Source organism: Notolabrus celidotus, chromosome 22 (genome assembly GCF_009762535.1).
Source record: "Notolabrus celidotus isolate fNotCel1 chromosome 22, fNotCel1.pri, whole genome shotgun sequence".
Classification (NCBI taxonomy): Eukaryota; Metazoa; Chordata; class Actinopteri; order Labriformes; family Labridae; genus Notolabrus; species Notolabrus celidotus.
The window spans coordinates 8,433,758-8,454,319 of record NC_048293.1 but is presented as its reverse complement, the minus strand read 5'-3'; the positions used below and the strand labels follow the sequence as shown (position 1 = coordinate 8,454,319).

At 39.9% G+C, this 20,562-nt stretch overlaps 2 protein-coding genes across 2 annotated transcripts; one reads left to right on the top strand and one right to left on the bottom strand.

The window, feature by feature from the left end:
• The first annotated feature begins 4,529 nt into the window (after positions 1-4,529).
• On the top strand, positions 4,530-10,998 carry LOC117805870. Its single transcript, XM_034674459.1, has 3 exons — positions 4,530-4,577; positions 5,688-5,779; positions 7,979-10,998. Exons 1-3 carry the CDS (start codon positions 4,565-4,567, stop codon positions 10,073-10,075), a joined length of 2,202 nt encoding a protein of 733 aa, XP_034530350.1. The 5' UTR covers positions 4,530-4,564; the 3' UTR covers positions 10,076-10,998.
• Positions 10,999-11,362: 364 nt separating this feature from the next.
• On the bottom strand, positions 11,363-13,784 carry LOC117805873. The gene is made up of 2 exons (XM_034674466.1): positions 13,223-13,784; positions 11,363-12,221 (listed from the first exon to the last, which is right to left on the bottom strand). Exons 1-2 carry the CDS (start codon positions 13,664-13,666, stop codon positions 11,895-11,897), a joined length of 771 nt encoding a protein of 256 aa, XP_034530357.1. The 5' UTR covers positions 13,667-13,784; the 3' UTR covers positions 11,363-11,894.
• Between the last annotated feature and the right edge of the window lie 6,778 nt (positions 13,785-20,562).

Genomic DNA, 20,562 nt, shown 5'->3' with positions numbered 1-20,562 from the left:
GGTTGTAGTAAGATCATTTTTTATCTGTGTGTTTTTCCCTCTACAAAATCAAGAACAAATGCACGACACAACATATAAATACAACTCAGTGTTTTCTGTGAATGTGAAAACTTGTTACTGGCCTCAAGCAAGCCTGACAGGTACGGTAAAAAAGTATATAGCGTGCTGTTGGAAAAAGTACCAAAGCATGTGCATACCTCCTTCTAAGTGTCATATAATGGTACTGTTGATAGGTGGCATCATTATCGACCCTGTCTATGGCAGTCTAAAAATATGCTCCAGGACTCCAACAGTATGTGGCATTTATCTAACTGAGGAGAACAGGAGAGGGGTTTGGATCACAAGCTGTTTCTTTGACAGTCCAGAGCCAATGTGACAGAGAGGGCGGGGAGACGGAGAGAACCAGACTGTGTGTGTGCGTGTGTGTGTAGGTGTGTGTGTGTGTGTGTGTGAGAGAGAGAGAGAGGGAGAGAGAGTCTGTGTGTGTTGAGCTTGAGAGAGGTGTGGAGGAAACTCAGCTCTATTAACAGGTACATTTTACATAACCCTGCAGGGGTCACCTGATAAGACAGGTTTACTTGTCTGCAGCATATTTATTCAAACTGTGGTTTGTCTTCTGCAACAAAATGTAATGTTATATAAACAACCTTTTGCCATTTAATTTTATAACCCTTAAAGGTATTATTCCAATAAAGTATAAGGCACATTAAAAGTACTGTCAACTGAGGTGAAAGTTTTGTTGTGGGTTGGATCCATTGGCATAAAATGTTGCCATCTCTTTCTGTACAAAATCCTAATTGAGTCACACTTGAAGCTAAATTTGATGCTTTTGTGATTATTTTTGTTCATTTTGCCCAGCCTGTCTTCTACTTATAAATAAGAGACAGCTACACTGTCTTCCTGAAGCGGATTAGCTGATATTTTTGACAGTTTAGCTCTTCATTGTTTGCTTGTCCAAACGACTGCCAGATTGAAGAAAAGCAAACCGAACCAGGCATGTCGGCTGTGGCATTTTTTAGCTTTTAAAGAAGATGTGAGATATGATATCAGATCAATTGTTTATTATTTACATATTACCTTTAAAAAAGGAGAAAAAAGCTAACGTACGTTGCTTTCAAGCATGCTTCTATAGTAAACAATCATTAACATTCGAAAAGCATTCAATCTTTATTTACAGAGCTGCTTGCTTCTTTTTCCAGTAAAACCCATGTCCTTCTACATCATAGTAAACTTTAATTTAGGTGACATATTATTTATAAATCTTTCAAGTACAAATATCCATCCTTTGAAAAGGTTTTATTTTCAAAGTGTTAAGCCTTAAAAACTCAGGACACAGTTTTTTCAACTAGCAAATGTTAGCTAGTTTTTGCCAAGAGACAAGCTCATTCAATCTGTTATCATAATATTATAAAATATAATTGACATCATTGACATGGATCTTATTTACATGAAAGAGGAGGAAACATTAAAAGGTATGCAAGTTGGAGATGGAGTAAATAGTCTCACATGTTTCACTTTAATCAGCTAGCCAGCAAGCTAAAACTGGTATAAGCCTAAACTATTACATTTATTACTACTAATACTATTATTAAATTTCATGGAGTTTTTTCTTACATCACCCCAAAAGTCAACATGTTTTGTCTTAATTGATGGCCTTAAAAGTGTATTGATCGGAAACTAAGCAGTCAGTAAATAATGTTTGTGTTTCAATTATTAAATACTAATGGAAAATACCCTTCAACATGGGAGAGATCTAACTTTCTACCTTCTTATTTCCTTTCCTTTATCATGGTTTTAACAAGGATGTCAGAGAGAGAACCCCATTTACCCTTTTGATTACTACTCTGTTACAAAAAAGACAAGGGCAATCTCCACACAGTTTTATGACACGGTAACATCACACATAAACCTTTACTATCAGGTAGCAGCATGTGGATATATAGAGGTAATTCCTTGTTTACAGTTACGTATCCTCTGTTTCCTCTGCAGCGTGCCATACTTACAGAACAGACTCTGGAGGGGAATCTACTCTAGTGTGATCATATATACAATATTGGCTAAAAGTGTCCCCTAATTATTATTGAGCTCTGAGTGGAGCAAAAATCGTAATATGTAGGATAAGTGCAAGTACCTGAATATATATTTTTTTCATTAAACTACTATAAAAGTAATATGAATAACAGTTACGTATACATTTTGGAAAAGACAGTCAAGGATAAGGAATTGGATTTAAATTTGTAAATATTTCACACATTATTATAACACAACACCTGTAAGCTGAGCTAGTTTTGCAATATTGCTTCTGAGGAAGCTACCCTACATTGTCATGTCTCGATCTAACTTAACGACTCTGCCATTGCGTTGATTTAGTGCTGCCACACTGAACACCAAACCTTTTAACTGCTGTACCGAAGCAGAGGGCCGAGCTGTGTGGAATACAGTTACCCATTCTTGACAAATTACACCTGGTAAGCAAGTCTAAAACACGTTGCCTCAGTGTTTGTTAGATTTATGAGCACGTCTGCATCTGCATCTAATTCACTTGGATCTGGCAGACATGGCAGAATGTCCATGATGAAGAGAAAAAAAGGGAGATTTCCTCGACAGATTTTTTGTGAAGACGTCCGCACTTCCCCCATCACTCAAAAGAGGTTGTAAAAGTTAACAACCTCTGCATATTGAAGGAAAGTGGGAAACATACTCTGACATACGGCAGGTTAAGCTGATCAAAGGCTTACATTGGGGTTTAGATGAGGGGCAAGCAGGAAGGAATTTAGATATCAGCAGTTCTTTACTTTATGACATTTTATTAGAATATCTGGAGGAAAGCTTAGACTCTCTCACAATGCTGTTAGCATCATGAAATGGGGATACAAGTAAAGATGTGTGTATGATTTTACAAGAATCTGCATAACAAAAAAGTTAAATTTTTGAAGCAGAAGAGTCTGTCAGAGCCTGACAGACTGATGCTGCCTCTTGAAATCCTTAACTATTCAAGACATTTTCTCTTCTCATATTTCTGATCTAAAAAATCTGTAAAGCTAACTCTGGCTCATACAAAGTGATTCAGCTTTCCGCCTGTCTTGCACAGAGCTCTATGCTGCTTATGTTATGTTTGTGTTATCAGAGCTCAACGGACTGGGCTGAATAATTCACTGCTCCCAGCAGCACCTCTCTCTCTTCCTCACTCTCTGTTTGCATCGACCTAGTTTACAACAGGAGTTTACAGGTTGGGCAGGGGGCTGGAGACTGGCAGCCTTATAGCTATCAACCCTCACCAGGATACAGATCCTTTGTGCACAAGATCAGCCTTTGACAGCTTGGAAACTTAAGTCAAAATGTATTATTAAATTGAATTGAATGTGTCATATCTGCACCAAACCGTGGCTACCTAAAAAAAAAAAAATATTTGTAGATTTAAAAAACAACAACACACATTCACAGCAGCTCAAGCCTAGAGGTGAAACAGGACCGGAGGTTTCAGGACTTAACTTTGAGATCCATCCAGAGGCACAGTGTTAGTTCAACCACCGACTGGGATGACAAGTCGAGATGTTACGCTTGTTAAACAGACCACCAACATTTGAAAAGCTCAGCTCTCATTGACAGGCCTGATGGTGCTCATAGCTCTCCTTTGACCTGCCAAGGTTGGTGAGCCCAAATGAGCTTAAAACGCAGCATGAAACACAGGCTGTCGTCACCCATCTGTGTGTGGGAGTCTGCTCGCCACAAGCTCCAAATTCAAGGGTTGTTGAGAGGTGACACTACAGATCCGTCACGCACAATCAGTGTTTTGGAACATAACCTTTTTCTAAATGTACATAATTTATCTTCTCCTCCAAGTGAAGGTTGACTTTTCCAATGTTTTCCTTTTTTTTTCAGCTGAACTATATTGGTGGAACAACAGATGCCAAGCACTGAAGTAAGGAGTTAATGAAATTTCCCCTTGAGAGAGATGAAAAACAAACAAACAAAAATTGAATTGGGCAGTCTCGGGTTCAGAAAAGCCAAGGTTAAGGAAATGCAACAAAGCAGTGTAGTGGTTTCATAGAAAATCAATACAGTGCTCCTCATTAATGTCCTTATACTGCTGTGTAGAAGACAGATCTGAATTTCCAACATGTAGGAAACTCTGAATGAAAGAGAGACCAGGTCTGTGTCAGGATAAGAGGTCTGTGAAGACATTTGAATGTCAGAGGGTTCTTGTATTGTACATGTACTAATACATGCAATTAAACAATATGTATAGTACGACGGCGTATTAGGGCCACTATGAAAAAAAAAAAAAAAAGTACATTTTCGAGTTTATAAAGTCGCAAATCTATGAGAAATCAAAGTCGAAATTTTCGAGTTTTTAAAGTCGTAAATTTTCGAGAAAAAACTTGAAATTTTTGAGTTTGACAAGTCGTAAATTTACGAGTTTAATAACACGTAAAATGACAAAAATAAAATAAAAATAAGTCAAAAGAGAAACCATAGAACGGGGTTGGCCCGACTAATCTCCCGGATGCTACGATGATGATGCACAGGGGCCGCCACGCTTGAGAGATGCAGAGGCGTTAAAATGGCTATGTCGTGTAAGTTTACATTTAATGATATTTATAAGGTAAGGCTGGTATACGTTAATAGAACCAGCTCCCTTGGTTGCTTGCATTTGCTAACGTATTTACCATAGCCTCCGTGCTTCAGTTAACAACTGTTTTGAGTGTTTGAAGCTAACAGACGACGTTAACATTCCAGTTTGACTACCAACGTGGCAGCTAGGTTAAGAGTAGCCTATACCTGGGCATTATGTTGCTGGTTGCTTGACCAGGCCGAATGTTATTGACTTGGGTCAGGTTTTTTAGTAGGTGTTCATGACAGTTACGCAGAAGGATGCTGGCTTGACATTTCACATGGGTGTGTTTAACAAGATAAATCGGCACCTTCTCAAACCACTGCCAGTTAGCTTTCCCCTGGCTGCTGCATATAAAATATCACCACTTTTTCTTCTTCTTTTTGCCAACGACGTGTTATTAACAACGAAGTTATTCAATGAAACTCTCTTGAGTTACCCTACGTCATACTCACAGGCACCACCTTGTGGTGTAAATCATGCAGCACATCCCTCATGTAAATTGCTTAAATAAAACAGCTGCCCGGAAAATAAATCAATATTTGATCAATATTCACACATAATTACAGAGTTTAGACTGTGAAAACTTTCAGAATTAATTATTCCCCAACATTCTTATTGGTTCCCATGCAATCCATGTTACAAGGTGGGAGTCGACAAAAAATTTCAATTCACCTCTTGTAGGTACAGGGACACTTTGATATTTTAAAGTCTCATCTTTTTAATGTCCTATTTAGGGTCATGTACCTTTTATTGAATAGTGCAGCCATTTTTATGACAGTACGTGAAGTAATACCAGAGGAGCTGTGTGCATAGCACAGTGTACAGTTTCTCAGCTTAAAAGTAGTACATGAAATCATAGCCTTTGCAAGTAATCAGCATCCTGCCATTCAATACTTAATTTTGAATTCATTATACTCAATAGAGCCAGATGTTATTTGTTTCAAAGGAACCAGTTAATACTAGCAGCAACAAGAAAATTAATCAGACCACAAGATATTTTGCAAAATTTAGCACAAAGAACCTGCTTAAAAAGTTAGTAACAAGTCATTGTGTTATGTGTTCTTCACAGCACTGTCCACAGGAAGAATCATCACAGTCTCTGATTTTCTGCGGGATCGAAATGTTCCTGAAGAAGCTATCAGCTACCTGGAGGAGGAAAAGGTACTATGTGAAAGCCAAGTGTAGGGTAAAACAGTGTGAAGCCTCATCTGTTTTGCAGAACAGGTGAAAGTTGTAGTCTTGCTCCGGAATTACTTCCCACCGCCCTTTCCCCAAGTAGTAGGCTCAGGTTTTATCCCCTGATTTTTCTCTACACTCATAGGACCATTGTCTACATTGGCCACATATTCAACATGTAGCTCAGTCAGACGATTCATGTTTGAAAAATGTATTGTTGGAGGGGTGTCTAGGCCCTGGCCTTGTCTCTCCCTGCAGTTGTACAGATATACTAGAAGGTGATTATAAAGATCTTGACCAAGCCATTACTGGAATCTGAAGGTGGATGCTGCTGGAAGAAAAGGCACAATACTAATTGCAGGGTAGCAGAGCACTGACTGGAGGAGAAGGAGATGGAAAATTATCACAGCCTAAATAGACAGATACACTGGATAGCAAAAGTCTACACACCCCTGTTAATATGCCAGGTTTTGTGATGTAAAAAAATGAGACCAAGATAAATCATGTCAGAACTTTTTCCACCTTTTAATGTGACCTATGACATGAACAATTCAACTGAATTATTTTTTTAATCTTTAAGGGGGAAGAATAGAAAATAAAAACATAAAATAATGTGGTTGCATAAGTGTACACACCCTCTTATAACTGGGGATGTGGCTGTGTTCAGAATAAACAATCACATTCAAACTCATGACAAATAGTAGTCAGTATACACCTGTCATAATTAAAAGTGACTTTGATTAATCCAAATAAAGATCAGCTGTTCTAGGAGGATTTTCCTGACATTTCCTCAGTTACATCTTACAGCAAAAGCCATGGTCCACAGAGAGCTTCCAAAGCAGCAGAGGGATCTCATTGTTGAAAGGTATCAGTCAGGAGAAGGGTACAAACATGTTCCAAGGCATTAGATATACCATGGACCACAGTGAAGACTGTCATCATCAAGTGGAGAAAATATGGAACAATAATGACATTACCAAGAACTGGACATCCCTCCAAAACTGATGAAAAGACCAGAAGAAAACTGGTCAGGGAGGCTTCCAAGAGGCCTTCAGCAACATTAAAGGAGCTGCAGGGATTTCTGACTAGTACTGACTGTGTACTTCATGTGACAACATCTCTCCTACTCTTCATATATTTTGGCTATGGGTAAGGTGGCAAGACGGAAGCCTTTTCTTATGAAGAAAAACACCCAAGCCCGGCAACATGTTTCAAAAACATACATGAAGTCTCCCAAAAACATCAAATGTTTTATGTTCTGATGAAACCAAGGTTGAACTTTTTGTCCATAACTCCAAAAGGTATGTTTGTCATAAAAACAACACTGCACATCACATAAAGAACACCAGACCCACAGAGAAGCATGGTGGGGGCAGCATCATGCTGTGGGGCTGTTTTTCTTCAGCTGGAACCAGGGCCTTAGTCAAGGTGGAGGGAAGTATGAACATTTACAAACACCAGTCAGTTTTGGCACAAAACCTCCAGGCCTCCGTTAGAAAGATGAAGAGGAATTTCACCTTTCAATACGACAACAAACCAAAGCATACATCTAAATCAACAAAAACATGGCTTCACCAGAAGAAGATTCAAGTTTTGGAATGGCCCAGCCAGAGTCCAGACCTGAATCCAGTTGAATATCTGTGGGGTAGTCTGAAGAGGGCTGTGTCACTATCTGATGGATTTGGAGCCTTTTAGTAAAGAAGAATGGGCAAATATTGCCAAATCAAGATGTTCCATGCTAATAGACTCCTACAAAAAGAAACAGAGTGCTGTAATAAAATCAAAAGGTGCTTCAAACAATTATAAGTTAATTAAAGGTTGTGTACACTTAAGCAACCACATTATTTTATTTTTATATTTTTTATTCTCCCCCCTAAGATATTTTTTTTCAGTTGAATTGTTCATGTTATAGGTCACATTAAAGGTGGAAAAAGTTCTGACATGATATATCTTGGTCTCATTTTTTTACATTACAAAACCTGGCCTATTAACAGGGGTGTGTAGACTTTTGCTATCCAGTGTATCTGTCTATTTAGGCTGTGATAATTTTCCATCTCCTTCTCCTCCAGTCAGTGCTCTGCTACTAATAGATGATATCTTTTCTATAGACGATGTTTCTGAGTTAACTTTGATAACTATAAGAAGAAGGACAAAGTGTGTATTAAACTTGTACTCATTCAACAGATTGACAAAGATGTCATCCCTCTTATGGAAGATGGGCATCTGGCCAAATTCGTTCCATCATTTGGGGATCGACTAGCATTGGTCAACTTCTGCAGAAACCAAACACCACTTCAGAAGAGGAAGATGGGTCTTTTTGAAAAGCTCCGTTCAAAGCTCCAGATGAAAAAAAAAACTGCTTCAAGTCCAACTTCTACAACTACAGGTCAAGGGCCAAACACTGAATCTCAAATCCCTGCAAAAAAAAGAGGGAAAGCAAGTCATCGAAAGATTGAAATAGGATGGCTGCACTCTGAGGGTGGTGTAGTAAAACAAATTCGAGCAAAACAAGGAGGGGGCACAAGGACAGTAGTTATTGGAGTAGACTGTGGCATGGATACTGTCCTAGAAAAAGGAAAGAATTTCTTCTTCCCAAAAGGAACCTCAACCAAAGGCAATGAATCTGACTTTAAGTTTGAAGTGTGGGATTACAAACACCACCCAGTCCATGAAGATGTGACCGTTGGTTTTGTGTATGATACCCTTGGCATGGCCAGATTACGATTCTATGTTGCTACTTGCTCAAATGAAGAGTTACAAAAGGACAGCATCACTGACAAACCAGATGATGATGTTGAAGAAATTATGGTGAAAAATAATGTTAGCGATAAACGGAAGCTGGATGCTTATGCAAATGTAGAAGTGAGTGATGATGATGATCGTCATCATCATGAGGGTCCTGATGATTTTGAGGAAGATGTGATATTTTTGCAAGATGATGACTCTTTGAGCACTGGGATGGAGGGCAGTTCACAGCACACTCAGTTGATATCAGTCACTGATTCCCATGGTATCACAGGTGCCCACCTTGTTGCTGGTGGCCTTCATACACTGGCAGCTAAAGCCCCACATGTTTTTCAAAGCACTGACTTCACATCAGATGATACAGACTTTGAGGTTGCATTTGGCTCAGGTCATGAACATGATACTGATCTAAATGACACAGAGCCATATGATTTTGAAATCCTGCATCAGCACCCGCCACCGACCACTTCACCCTTTTCTGTTGATGAGTCCCAACAACAGCCACCTACAGTGTTGTGTGCACCCAGTGAAGAAGGCCCACAACAGCTACAGCCAAAGGTTGTAACGATACACCATGGCAGCTGCCTGGATGACATGATCAGTGGATTCTTGGATCCAGCAGTGCTGACACAACCACTGATCTTCAAACGACTTCTTCCTGATAATACAGAGGAAAACGGCACTGGTTCAGGTGTTGTGAAAGATGTTTATAGTTCCTTTTGGAATGAATTTTATGATCGTTGTACAGTAGGAACAACAGTGAAAGTTCCTTTTATAAGGCATGATTTCCACAGTGACACCTGGAAGGCAGTTGGAAGAATTCTTCTTAAAGGTTATCAAACATGCCAGTACCTTCCAATTAAGTTGGCTCTCCCTTTTGTGGAGGAGATCTTGTACGGAGCAGTGTGCAGTGACCTACTTGAAACCTTTAAGTACTTTGTGAGTTTACAAGATCACAACATCCTCTCAAAGGCTCTTACTGATTTTTGCTCAGTTGATACTGATGAACTTATGGATGTTCTTGAGAACTATGAATGTCGCAAAAGAGTCACTGCTGAGACACTCAGGGATATACTGATGGAGATTGCACATAAAGAGCTTGTGCAAAAGCCAATGTATGTGATAGACTGCTGGAAAGATGTGATACAGCCAAATATCACCCTTGACCATATTGAGCTTGTTAAGATGTATAACAGCCTCAGACCAACACCTAAGAAAGTGCAGGGACTCCTTCACTTCCCTGTGATGATGACCGCAAAGCAAAGGGAGGTAGAGAACCATCTAAAGAGGTACATCAGGGAGTTGGATGACGAAAAACTTTGCAAGTTTCTACGATTCACTACAGGAAGTGATGTGATCACATGTAACAGAATTGAGATTTTGTTCACTAACATGTCAACATTCACAAGAAGGCCCATAGGGCATACATGTGGAAGGGTTTTAGAGCTTGCTGAGTGCTATGAAAATTTCCCTGATTTCCGGTCCGAATTTAATGCTGTGTTTGACAGTAACATCTGGATCATGGATATTGTGTAGCTCTTGCTGAGCTATGTTTGGCCCATTCACATTCACAGGAAGATTTCATTTTAGGACAAGATATCTAACAGTATTTTTTCAAAAGGGGTCCAAACCAGGTTTAAGATATCCTAGAGTCAAAAAAAGGTTATGTAAGGGATTTATTCTGTCTGTGTGCATTAAGTGGGGTAGGGGTCAAAGAGCCGGCCTTTCTTTTACAACTAAACTGTCTGTCTTGTTATTTCTCAAGCGTTTTTGAAACATTAGGTTCCCTATGCACTTTGAGGTACTTTGTTTTCTGTACTCAAGGAATTGTATTGTATTTACTACCTTTAAATGTTGTTGTTAAGGTTTTATGTATTCTTGAAATGAGCAGTTTAACAAAAAAAAACATTTTAGTCTAGTTTGCTTTAATCCAATGAGTTTTGTTTTGTAGTGCTCAAGGCACAAAACATTAAAAAGAAACCTTTAATAGGAATGTCTCTCTCCAAGTATGATTTGTGTCTTGTTGAAACTGGAACTTCAGTGTTTAAAGTTATACTTTGTTACCCAGTAAATTGATATTCAAAAGTCGTTTCAAAGCATATGTTTGTTTATGTGTGTGTGTGTGTGTGTGTGTGTGTGTGTGTGTGTGTGTGTGTGTGTGTGTGCGCGTGTGTGTGTGTGTGTGTTATCCAAGATGAAGTTAGATGTTCATACCACCTTGTTTTGTAATGAATGTATAAATGTGGTCTGAGCACAGTTTAGTACTGTAAACAAGACTGTTAGTCGGTTCACTGTTAACAGTATGCCTTTTTTTGTAGATGTGTACATTTGTTGCTGAAGAGCAGGCCAAACAGCACAATTTACAGCACATCGTTTACTGTTTTTCTACATTTATGATCTGTGTTTGCTGTATGTTCTAAAATGATCATATGTAATAAATGCATTTCTTTCCAAATGAACTGCATCACACTTCCTTGAAAAGCCATACATAGTCAAAATAAATGTGCACTGAGTAAACAGTTCAACTAATTAACTAATTGAATATTAAAAAATGTTAGAATAAGGAAATAAATGACATTGAGATATATTATTATCTAAATTGTTTGATTTTAATACATGATATGACCTCAATCAGATTTACTTGTAATATTTTAAGGAGAAGACATAGCAGTTGTTGAGGGGGGAACCCAAAAAATGCTACATTTCTAAATTAATACGTTTTAACTAACTAGGTTACAATATATATGTTGTTGACAACTGAAAAAGTTCTAGGAATTTGGATGATGCTGGAATATAAGTTCATACACAAAGTTAACTCATAGACCCAGTTAATTTTTTATTGATGAGTTACTCAATTTGCATTAACAATTTGTGTGGAGAATTCTGTCTTGACGGAACATTTATATTTCCTTTTAGAATTTTTACTTGGTACATCTGTGTTGCTAATAACACTTAAATAACTTTGGTCCTTCATCGTTGCATTTTCATGTATTCAAACAATGACCCCACTATTGCAAAATGTATGTTAAACATAATAAAACAATAATTAGTGAACTACTCCCAAACACTGACTTATATCAAACTTTTAAATCTCTAATCTTATGCCAGAAATTGAAAACAATGTAATGATTTCAAACCAATGATAGTTTATTGTCTGTGAATCTATCAGAGCATTAGTGTAATCTATCAGAACATAGTGTAATCTATCAGAACATAGTGTAATAAAAAGGGACTGTGGTGAGCAGACTTTAGTTTCATAGATAGGCCTGTATGAATTGTGATGTCACAAGTAACCTATTCTAATAATACAAATGCAACAGCTGAGCTGATGAATGGGAACAGATGCATCTGACATTTAGATATTTTGCAGTATAATTGTTCTTAGTGAGATGTACAGTTCTGCAGCATCAAACGCATCTGAAGGGATTTCCCATCCATTCTCCTGCATTAACAAGAGACAAAGTTCAAAAACAGTCTCATCACAGGGGAACTGACTCTTCGGTGTGCACTCTTCCTTACACACAGCTACCTCCTCAAGCTCCACAGTTTTAAGCTTGTCTTCAGCACTGTACGCCTGTGGAACTGTGTACATGAGGACCGGGCGTCCTCCGTGCACATCTTGGCCTGGCCTTGGTCTGATCTTGTGGGTATTCCATGTTCGCACCACTTCATTCAGTTCTTCCTGCAACAATATCCATCACAAAAAACAGCTACAAGTAAGATTCAATTCAAATCTCTTAATGATACTTTCTCATACATGTAGTTTAGTAATTTAATGTTTTTTTACTCGTACAATGAATAACACTTTACAATAAGGGTAAAACATTTTACAAGTAGGCTAATTAAGCTTTATTACTGCATGACACAAATATGTATTCATGAATTAAGGATGTATGAGTTGTCGTTTAATAGGTAATTCTAGACAAGTATTTTTTGGACCATGTGTTTGCTCAACCTCTATTCTGGAGGGTATATTTTGTTAAATCTTTAATTACTGATAAAGCGAGGAGTTATTTTAACTTGAGGCCTATTCCATTTTTCAGTTATTTACTTTTTTGTTTAAATTTTCATTATATCTTTAATATTTAATATTGCTATAATTAGACTGTAATATCCTTACAGTAAAAAACATTGAGCTGCATTTTATGTATACAATTGGTTACACAGAAATTAGTTTAGCATTGTTATTGGGTTAATGTTATAGCAGCATAGAGTAAAGTAAACTACAACAACATTTATCTGGCAGGTATTCAAAATTCTAATTTAAACTGGAATTGCAGAAGGTAATAGACAAGAAGAAGTGTTAATTACTCAATTTCACCGATGAAGTAATAATAATAATCCCAGTATGCTCATATCAAACATATTATTGTAAACCTATGGCCAAAAACAGACAAGTATGCTATTAAGTAACCGTGGATTAGGGCACTATAACTGGCAATCTATTATAGGTGAACACATTGAATAAAGTACTGACGTGTTTATATGGATTTATCCCTGTTATGAGCAGTATCCCGGTTTTGATCACACTAAAGTCCTTGTAAGCACACTCAGTGACTCTATCATTAATTAACGTTGAACAATAGTACATATCCTACATGCATTAATAAAAAAATAATCATGAGTCGTTCATTAATTAAAAAATCATTATAGATGTTTGTATACTTAAATGTATGACCGTACCTGAACCAGGTCAAGAAAGCAAAACTGAATGAGATTTTTATCCAAAAAGTCTCCAGAGAAGTGGCCATTCTCCTGGAGGTCTTTAAATAAGTTCATCCAAAACTGAACGCATTGCTTTCGTAGTATTCCCCACCAGGATTCAATGCGCTGATTGCCCGTACTGCGCCCATATAGGAAACTTTTGTCCCCGGCGAAGACATCCGTGTGGTTTCTCCTGAGAAACATCTGCATATTGGCAACATGTCCATTTTCAGTCCCATGGTCTGCGCGGATTCTCTCTGGACACCCACCCATGGGCGTGATGCACTGAATGAAATACTCTGCTATGACCCTGGGGTCGCTATTTGTTGTGTATGCTTCCATCCATACAACAAAACGACTGAATCCATCGATGCATCCGTTGATTGCTATGCCGTACGGCTTTAGTTTGTCATATGAGTCCATGTGCCAAAGAGCATTTGGCCCTTTATTGTTGTACTGCCTGCGCCTGAGGCGTTGTGCTCTTCGAATCGCCACACCTTGAGGATCAATTAAATTGATGATTCGACGTATCGTGTCTTGTTGTACCACATACCCCATCTGAATAGCCCGGAGATGTAACCATCTATATCCTTGCATCTGCCCGCTGAGGTGAATTTCTTGTTGGATAAAAGCAAACACCTCCTCCAGATCAGTGTGCTGCTTTCTTCTGAAAAGCCCCAATATACGGCAATGTCTCTTCAAAGTCCGGACGCTTATAATAATGTGATGATTCTGGGCTAGAATCAGTAGTATTTCCTTATTGCTGAGTCCAAGTAGGAAGTACAATTTGATGAGGCTGTCAAGTAGGTCCATGATGCAGCGAAATGGTCAAAGGGCTGCTTGAGTTTGATTTCTCACAGATTTGGGACTTTATAAACTCGAAATTTTTAAGTTTTTTCTCGAAAATCTATGACTTTATAAACTCGAAAATTTCAAGTTTTTTCTCGAAAATTTACGACTTTAAAAACTCGAAAATTTCGACTTTCATTTCTCATAGATTTGCGACTTTATAAACTCGAAAATGTACTTTTTTTTTTTTTTTTCATAGTGGCCCTAATACGCCGTCGTAGTATAGAACCATGACAGTTTGGAGAATTGTTTAAAACTTTCATTGAGTTTCTCCTCACTTGGGTTAAATTTCCAGACTAAAAATCTGAGCACGTGATATTTTGGCAACCTAATGACCCTTCTAATTTTCAGCGCACTTTTCCCATCTTCTTTTGACCTATGGCTGATGTCCCGTTTGAACAGCCACAGCAGTCTGACATTCATTTCACAACTTCAGGTGAATATTCCAGTCACATCCAAGATATGGCTTTTCGTAGGGGCCTCTCCTGCCAAGTTTCTGTTAATCCAAACTGGGCTAAAATAAAACAATTCTTCCCCCAGTTCCCCAAAAGAACCCACTCTATTTCATTAAACACTTGCTGGATCTTGCAATGGAATACTGATTAGAAGTAAAAAATGAGCAACCATGTGTCTCTGTGTAACCAGTATCCTCTCCTGCCTGACTTAGAGCGTATTCGGCTTTTGGAATACCAATTACTTTTTGTACGGCTGTCAGTGTTAAAGCATTAACCGCAAAATGTACTCATTATTTCTTTAATTGTGTACTACTTTGTCCCTTTCAACACACCATAGTTAAGCACCGCAATGTCTTCTTAAGTGTAACCCAGGTCCCATGTAATTAAATTTAAAACTAGAGTGTTAATACTATGGGACAGGGCCTGAGTTCTTTTAGAAAAATACAACTGTAATAAGGTTTGTAACTTTAATAAGGATTTGTAACTTTAATAAGGTTTGTAACTTTAATAAGGACCACCACAACTGTACTTTAAATGCAAAACCTTCAGAGGTATTTATTTATACAAAATGAAATAAAAGGTAAAAAAACAACAATAACAAATATATAGAATACTTGGGTTATATTCAACAGTTCTCTGTTACTTTCCAAACACTAATACATCAATAAACATTTACCTGTGGGCCCACACACACTCACATGAAACACACAACATTAAAACAACCTGGTATTCAAAACCTTAACCCGTTGCAGGCCTGTTGAATGTAGCTTGGGTGCGGTGTGGCCTAAAAACGGTGATGGCCGCTTCACTCAACTGAGCTTAAAATAAAAAGCACGTGCACAATGTTCAGTTAGTACTCACAAACTCCCAGTTGGATTAGTATGGATAGGCGGGGACAAACAATGCAGTCTCACGAGGGCAATGGCGCACAATGGCGAAGTTCAAAGAAGACGTAGAAAAACAGCAGGGCCGTCTGTTGGAAAACCCGTCTCGACCTCTCTCTCCAACGTCCGTCCTTTAAACATATCATTCAGTTAAGCCACAGTATCAAACACTATCTCTTGTTGACTTAGCATTAGCTCGCTTTATGCATCTTAAATGCTAAGGCTACGATACACAGGCACATTAACACTGTATGCTACTGCTAATTAGCATGTCGCTAACCACGTTACACATTCAGTCTCATTAACACTAACAGTTAGATATAACACGAAATACAGGCATACACATTATATTCACCTCTTGCAGGTCACAGAAGTTTAAATCAGGACCACGAGTAGTCGACCTTCACGATAAAACTTAACTGCTCCCCACTCAGAATATCTCCGTCTCAGCTCTCTGATCGATAGCGTCTGCGTCTCTCCTGCTGCATGTTCACCTTCACCCCACACTAACCTGCACCACTAGTCCCGCCCCTTACGTAAATGGTGTACTCTGATTGGCTCGTGAGGTTGATAACAACCAAACACAACACAAGAATGGAATGATTGACATAAGACAGGTATCAAGTTAGATTACACACAGAAACTAAACTGCTTCTTCATCTCTCCTTCTTTCCTAATCACAAATGTTTTAAATGAACTTAAGACCTTTGTAAATACTTTATCTTTTAACTGTAAATAGTCAAATGTATTAAACTGAAAGTATTATATTTATTCCCTTTTTACAACACTTATTTTAAACAGTTTTAAATCTTATGAATCTTCTCTTGAACATATTATGAACTTTTAATACAACTATTTATTATACTTTTAACATTTTATTTTATGTACTATAACCGAAATGATTTTGTACAGGGCTACACCCTCCCCCTTCTGACCGTGTAGATGTCCTCATCACACCTTATGTCTCTCTTTAACTCGGAAGGATGATACATTGTCTCCTCCTCTGCGAACCTTCTGGACGTTTTGCACCTTGTTTTTGGTTCGTTTGTCCTGGTCTGGAGGGTTTAACTTGAGTTGAATGACCATACCATGGTGCATGATGGTAACTGGCTCACAGGATGGGTAACCAGGTTTCTCATAAGTTAATCTCACAGCTGGTTTTGTTTTCCTCAGTGATTTCCGGATTGTGGAAGATTTGTCACTGTCATGTCTTGCACTTTTAGAAGCTTTGACATTTCTGGGTCTGTTGGACGTGAGTGAGCTTGCTCCCTCTAAATCTTGTTCTTCCACAGAATCGTTATTTGTCTCTTGAACATCAGAGTCTGACAAAGGAGGTGCAACGCCGTCAGACGATCCCTCATACTCTGCTTCTGTAAGTTCTGGACTTTCTGAAACTTCACAGTTTTCATCCTCTTCAGACTTCCCGTCCTCTTCAGAGCTTTGATCCTCTTCAGACTTCTCGTTCTCTTCAGAGCTTTGATGTTCAACTGCCAACTGTCTTTGGACTTCATCCACATCAAAATCAGGTTGATTATGGACAGTTTCAAACTCTGAGTCTGATGACTCTGTGTCACTTTCCTTTGCTAGGTCTGTATACTCAGCTTTTGGTTGACGTTGCCGGGTAAGTTGAGCTCTCGTAACAGGTCTCCGAACAGGTTCTTTATCTTCAGACGGATTAGACATCCTGACCATATATCCGATGGGTAACAGGTGGTTTCGATGGAGAGTTTTGACTGCACCTGGGCCATGTTCTGGTTTGACCTTGTAAACTGGCAGATTTGGCAACTTCTCCACAACAACATACGGTGTTGATTTCCATCGATCTTTGAGTTTATGCTTGCCTTTTAGACCCACATTGTGAATGAGGATTCTGTCACCAACCTCCAACGGTAAGTCTCTCACACGACGGTCATAGTGTGCTTTGTTTTTCAGATGACTCTTTGTAGCAGCATCAGATGCCAACTGATAGGCTTTTTGCAACTCCTTCCGCATTCTGGCGACGTACTGTTGGTGAGAGGACTCACTTTCACCGTTTGGTGAGATTCCAAAACAAATGTCAATGGGTAGCCTTGCCTCTCTTCCAAACATGAGATAATAAGGTGAGTATCCAGTAGCATCATTTTTGGTACAGTTGTACGCGTGTACCAGGTAGGTGATGTGCTGGCTCCAACATTGTTTCTGTACAGTGTCCAAGGTACCAAGCATCGCGAGGAGCGTTCGATTGAATCTTTCTGGTTGTGCATCCCCTTGAGGGTGGTAGGGGGAAGTTCTTGACTTCCGGACGCCAAGCATGGACAAGAGCTCTTTGATCAGGCGACTCTCAAAATCTCGACCTTGATCTGAGTGTATCCGGGCCGGTAATCCGTAGTGCACAAAATACTTATCCCACAACACTTTTGCCACAGTGATTGCCTTTTGATCTTTGGTAACAAAGGCTTGTGCATAACGTGTATAATGATCTGTCACTACTAACACATTAGCAACACCTTTTGAATCGGGCTCTATCTGTAAAAAATCAACACAAACCAAATCTAGGGGCCCATTACTTGTTATTTGGTTTAATGGCGAGGCATGCTGAGGGAGTGTCTTCCTGGAGATACATCTTCCACAGGTTTGAATGTACTGCTCGACCTCAGCTGTCATCCGCGGCCAATAAAATCTGTCTTTGATCAGTTCGGTAGTGCGTTCCACTCCCATGTGTCCACACTCATCATGAAGAGATTTTAACACCATAGGGCGGTATCTCGCTGGCAAGACAAGTTGTTTGATCTGTTTTCCAGACAATTTTTCTTTTACTCTGTGGAGCAATCCATCCTTTAGTTCCAACTTGCGGCTTTCTCGTAACAACAACACCATCTCAGGTGAGTCATTTTTTGAGCGAGTGAACCCTTTGTTGTTCTCCATGGCTTTCTTTAATGGCCCAATTGCCGGGTCTATATCCTGTGATACCTGGATATCTTTCGGGCTCAACTGGTCAAGGGTGTTGATGCTAAAGTTCACTGGGAACATGTAGGCTTCTGGTACTGATGTGGCAGGAGCTCCCAGCTGATCCACAAATCTGTCAGGCACATCTGCCTCTTCACTGCTGCAGGCTTGTTTGCAGAGGGCTTTGATGCCAGCAGGCGGGACACTGATCCACTCTTTAACCTCCTCTGGAGCATACTGTCGAGACAGCAAGTCAGCATCGATATTTTGCCTCCCAGGACGATACTGGATGGTGAAATCATAGGTGGCAAGGGCAGCTAACCAGCGATGTCCGACTGCGCTGAGTTTGGCAGAGGTCAACACATACGTTAATGGGTTATTGTCCGTTCTGACAGTAAACTTGGCACCATACAAGTAGTCGTGAAATTTGTCCACGACAGCCCATTTTAATGCAAGGAATTCCAATTGGTGGACTGGATAGTTGTGCTCAGAGTCTTTAAGCTTCCGACTTGCAAAAGCTACGGGTCTGAGGCCCTCAGGGTATTCCTGGTTCAGGACAGCGCCTAACCCATTCATACTGGCATCTACATGTAATATGTACCTTTTGGTTGGGTCGGCGAATGCCAACACTGGGGCATTGATGAGGCAGGCACGGATTTGCTCAAAAGCTTCCTGGCAGGCTTGAGTCCACCGTTCTCCAAAGGGCTCGGATTGCTTGAAATAGGCTTTGCTTTGGCCACCACTCTTTTTGGACTTGGGATCTTGCCAGGTGGGGGCATAACCCTTGGTGAGCTCGGAGAGGGGGCGGACAATGGCAGAGTAATTTGCAATAAATCTCCGATAATAACTGCAGAATCCGAGGAAAGACTTGAGAGTCTTCAGGTGAGTGGGTACTTTCCAGTGTTTTACTACTTCCACCTTGTCTGGATCAGAAGCTATTCCATCCACAGAAATGAGGTGACCCACATACTTGACTTGAGGTTGACAAAACTGGCATTTGTCAATGGAAACCTTCAGTCCGACCTCCTCTAGTCTGTCCAGCACTTTGAGAAGACGTTGCTCGTGTTCTTCAAGTGTTTTGCCAAAAATAATAATATCGTCTAGGTACACAATGGCTTCCAGAAGGTGCATATCTCCGACTGCCTTCTCCATTAGACGCTGGAACGTTGCAGGCGCTCCTGTGATTCCCTGTGGCATGCGCTCAAATTGGTAGAAACCAAGGGGGCAAATGAATGCTGTCTTTTCTTTGTCCTCTGGTGCCATCTCTATCTGGTAGTAGCCACTACGCAGATCTAGGACCGAGAACCATTGGCTGCCTGACAAAGAGTCCAATGCGTCGTCAATGCGTGGCATTGTGTACTGGTCTGGTGTGGTGCGGTTGTTGAGTGTTCTGTAGTCGATACAGATTCTTATTGTCCCATTCTTTTTGCGGACTACAACGATCGGTGAGGCATAGGGACTGCGGGACTCTGTGATAATCCCATTGGCCAGCAACTGTTGTATGTGTCGCCTCACATCATCAATGTCTGCAGGGGCAATTCTCCTTGATCTCTCTCTGAAAGGTCTGGGATCATGCAGGCGAATGTTATGTTCAACCCCTTTGGCCACACCAACATCCCACTCATGCAATGAGAAAACATTCTGCCTCTCTGCCAACTTCTGCTGAAGTCGACTCTTCCACTCTTCAGGGATAGGGGAATCTCCGAAATTGAAGAGACTTGGATCAAGGGTTTCTGATGAGAGGTCGGATGGCTGGATTGGGGTAACTGTGTCCACAGCATACAGCTCAGCAATGACGGCCCCCACCGGTATGGAGGTCGTTTTTTTGGACTCATTTTGAATGAGCACAGTGAAACCGTTACTGTCTATATCAGTGTCTAGGAGCACACCTGGCTGTACCAGCACACCAGCGGGGAGACACTGGGCAGTGGGTGCATCAATCATCACAAGATCTTTGGATGGGGCACTCTTTCTGTCTACTGAGCAGGTTGCATAATACTTTGCACCTGGAGCAATAGAGAGTGGATTGGGGCCTTTCCACTTAATCTGTCCCAAAACGTCATCCTTAGTTAACTGCTCTTGTGCTTTAGCTGGGGCGTACACTGACTGAATTCTCATGGAGTGAACAGCATTCTGGTCTCCCTTTGTCTTCACCAGCTCCCACAGGCGGCGGAACAGAGATGTATTGGTTCCAACCAGCACAGGG

Coding starts and splice junctions, on each gene's coding strand:
- LOC117805870 (XM_034674459.1), top strand. Junction 5,780..7,978: donor GCTACCTGGAGGAGGAAAAG/GTACTATGTGAA, acceptor CTCATTCAACAG/ATTGACAAAGATGTCATCCC.
- LOC117805873 (XM_034674466.1), bottom strand. CDS start 13,666: ATGGACTCATATGACAAACTAAAGCCGTACGGCATAGCAATCAACGGA. Junction 12,222..13,222: donor GCTTTCTTGACCTGGTTCAG/GTACGGTCATAC, acceptor ATATTGTTGCAG/GAAGAACTGAATGAAGTGGT.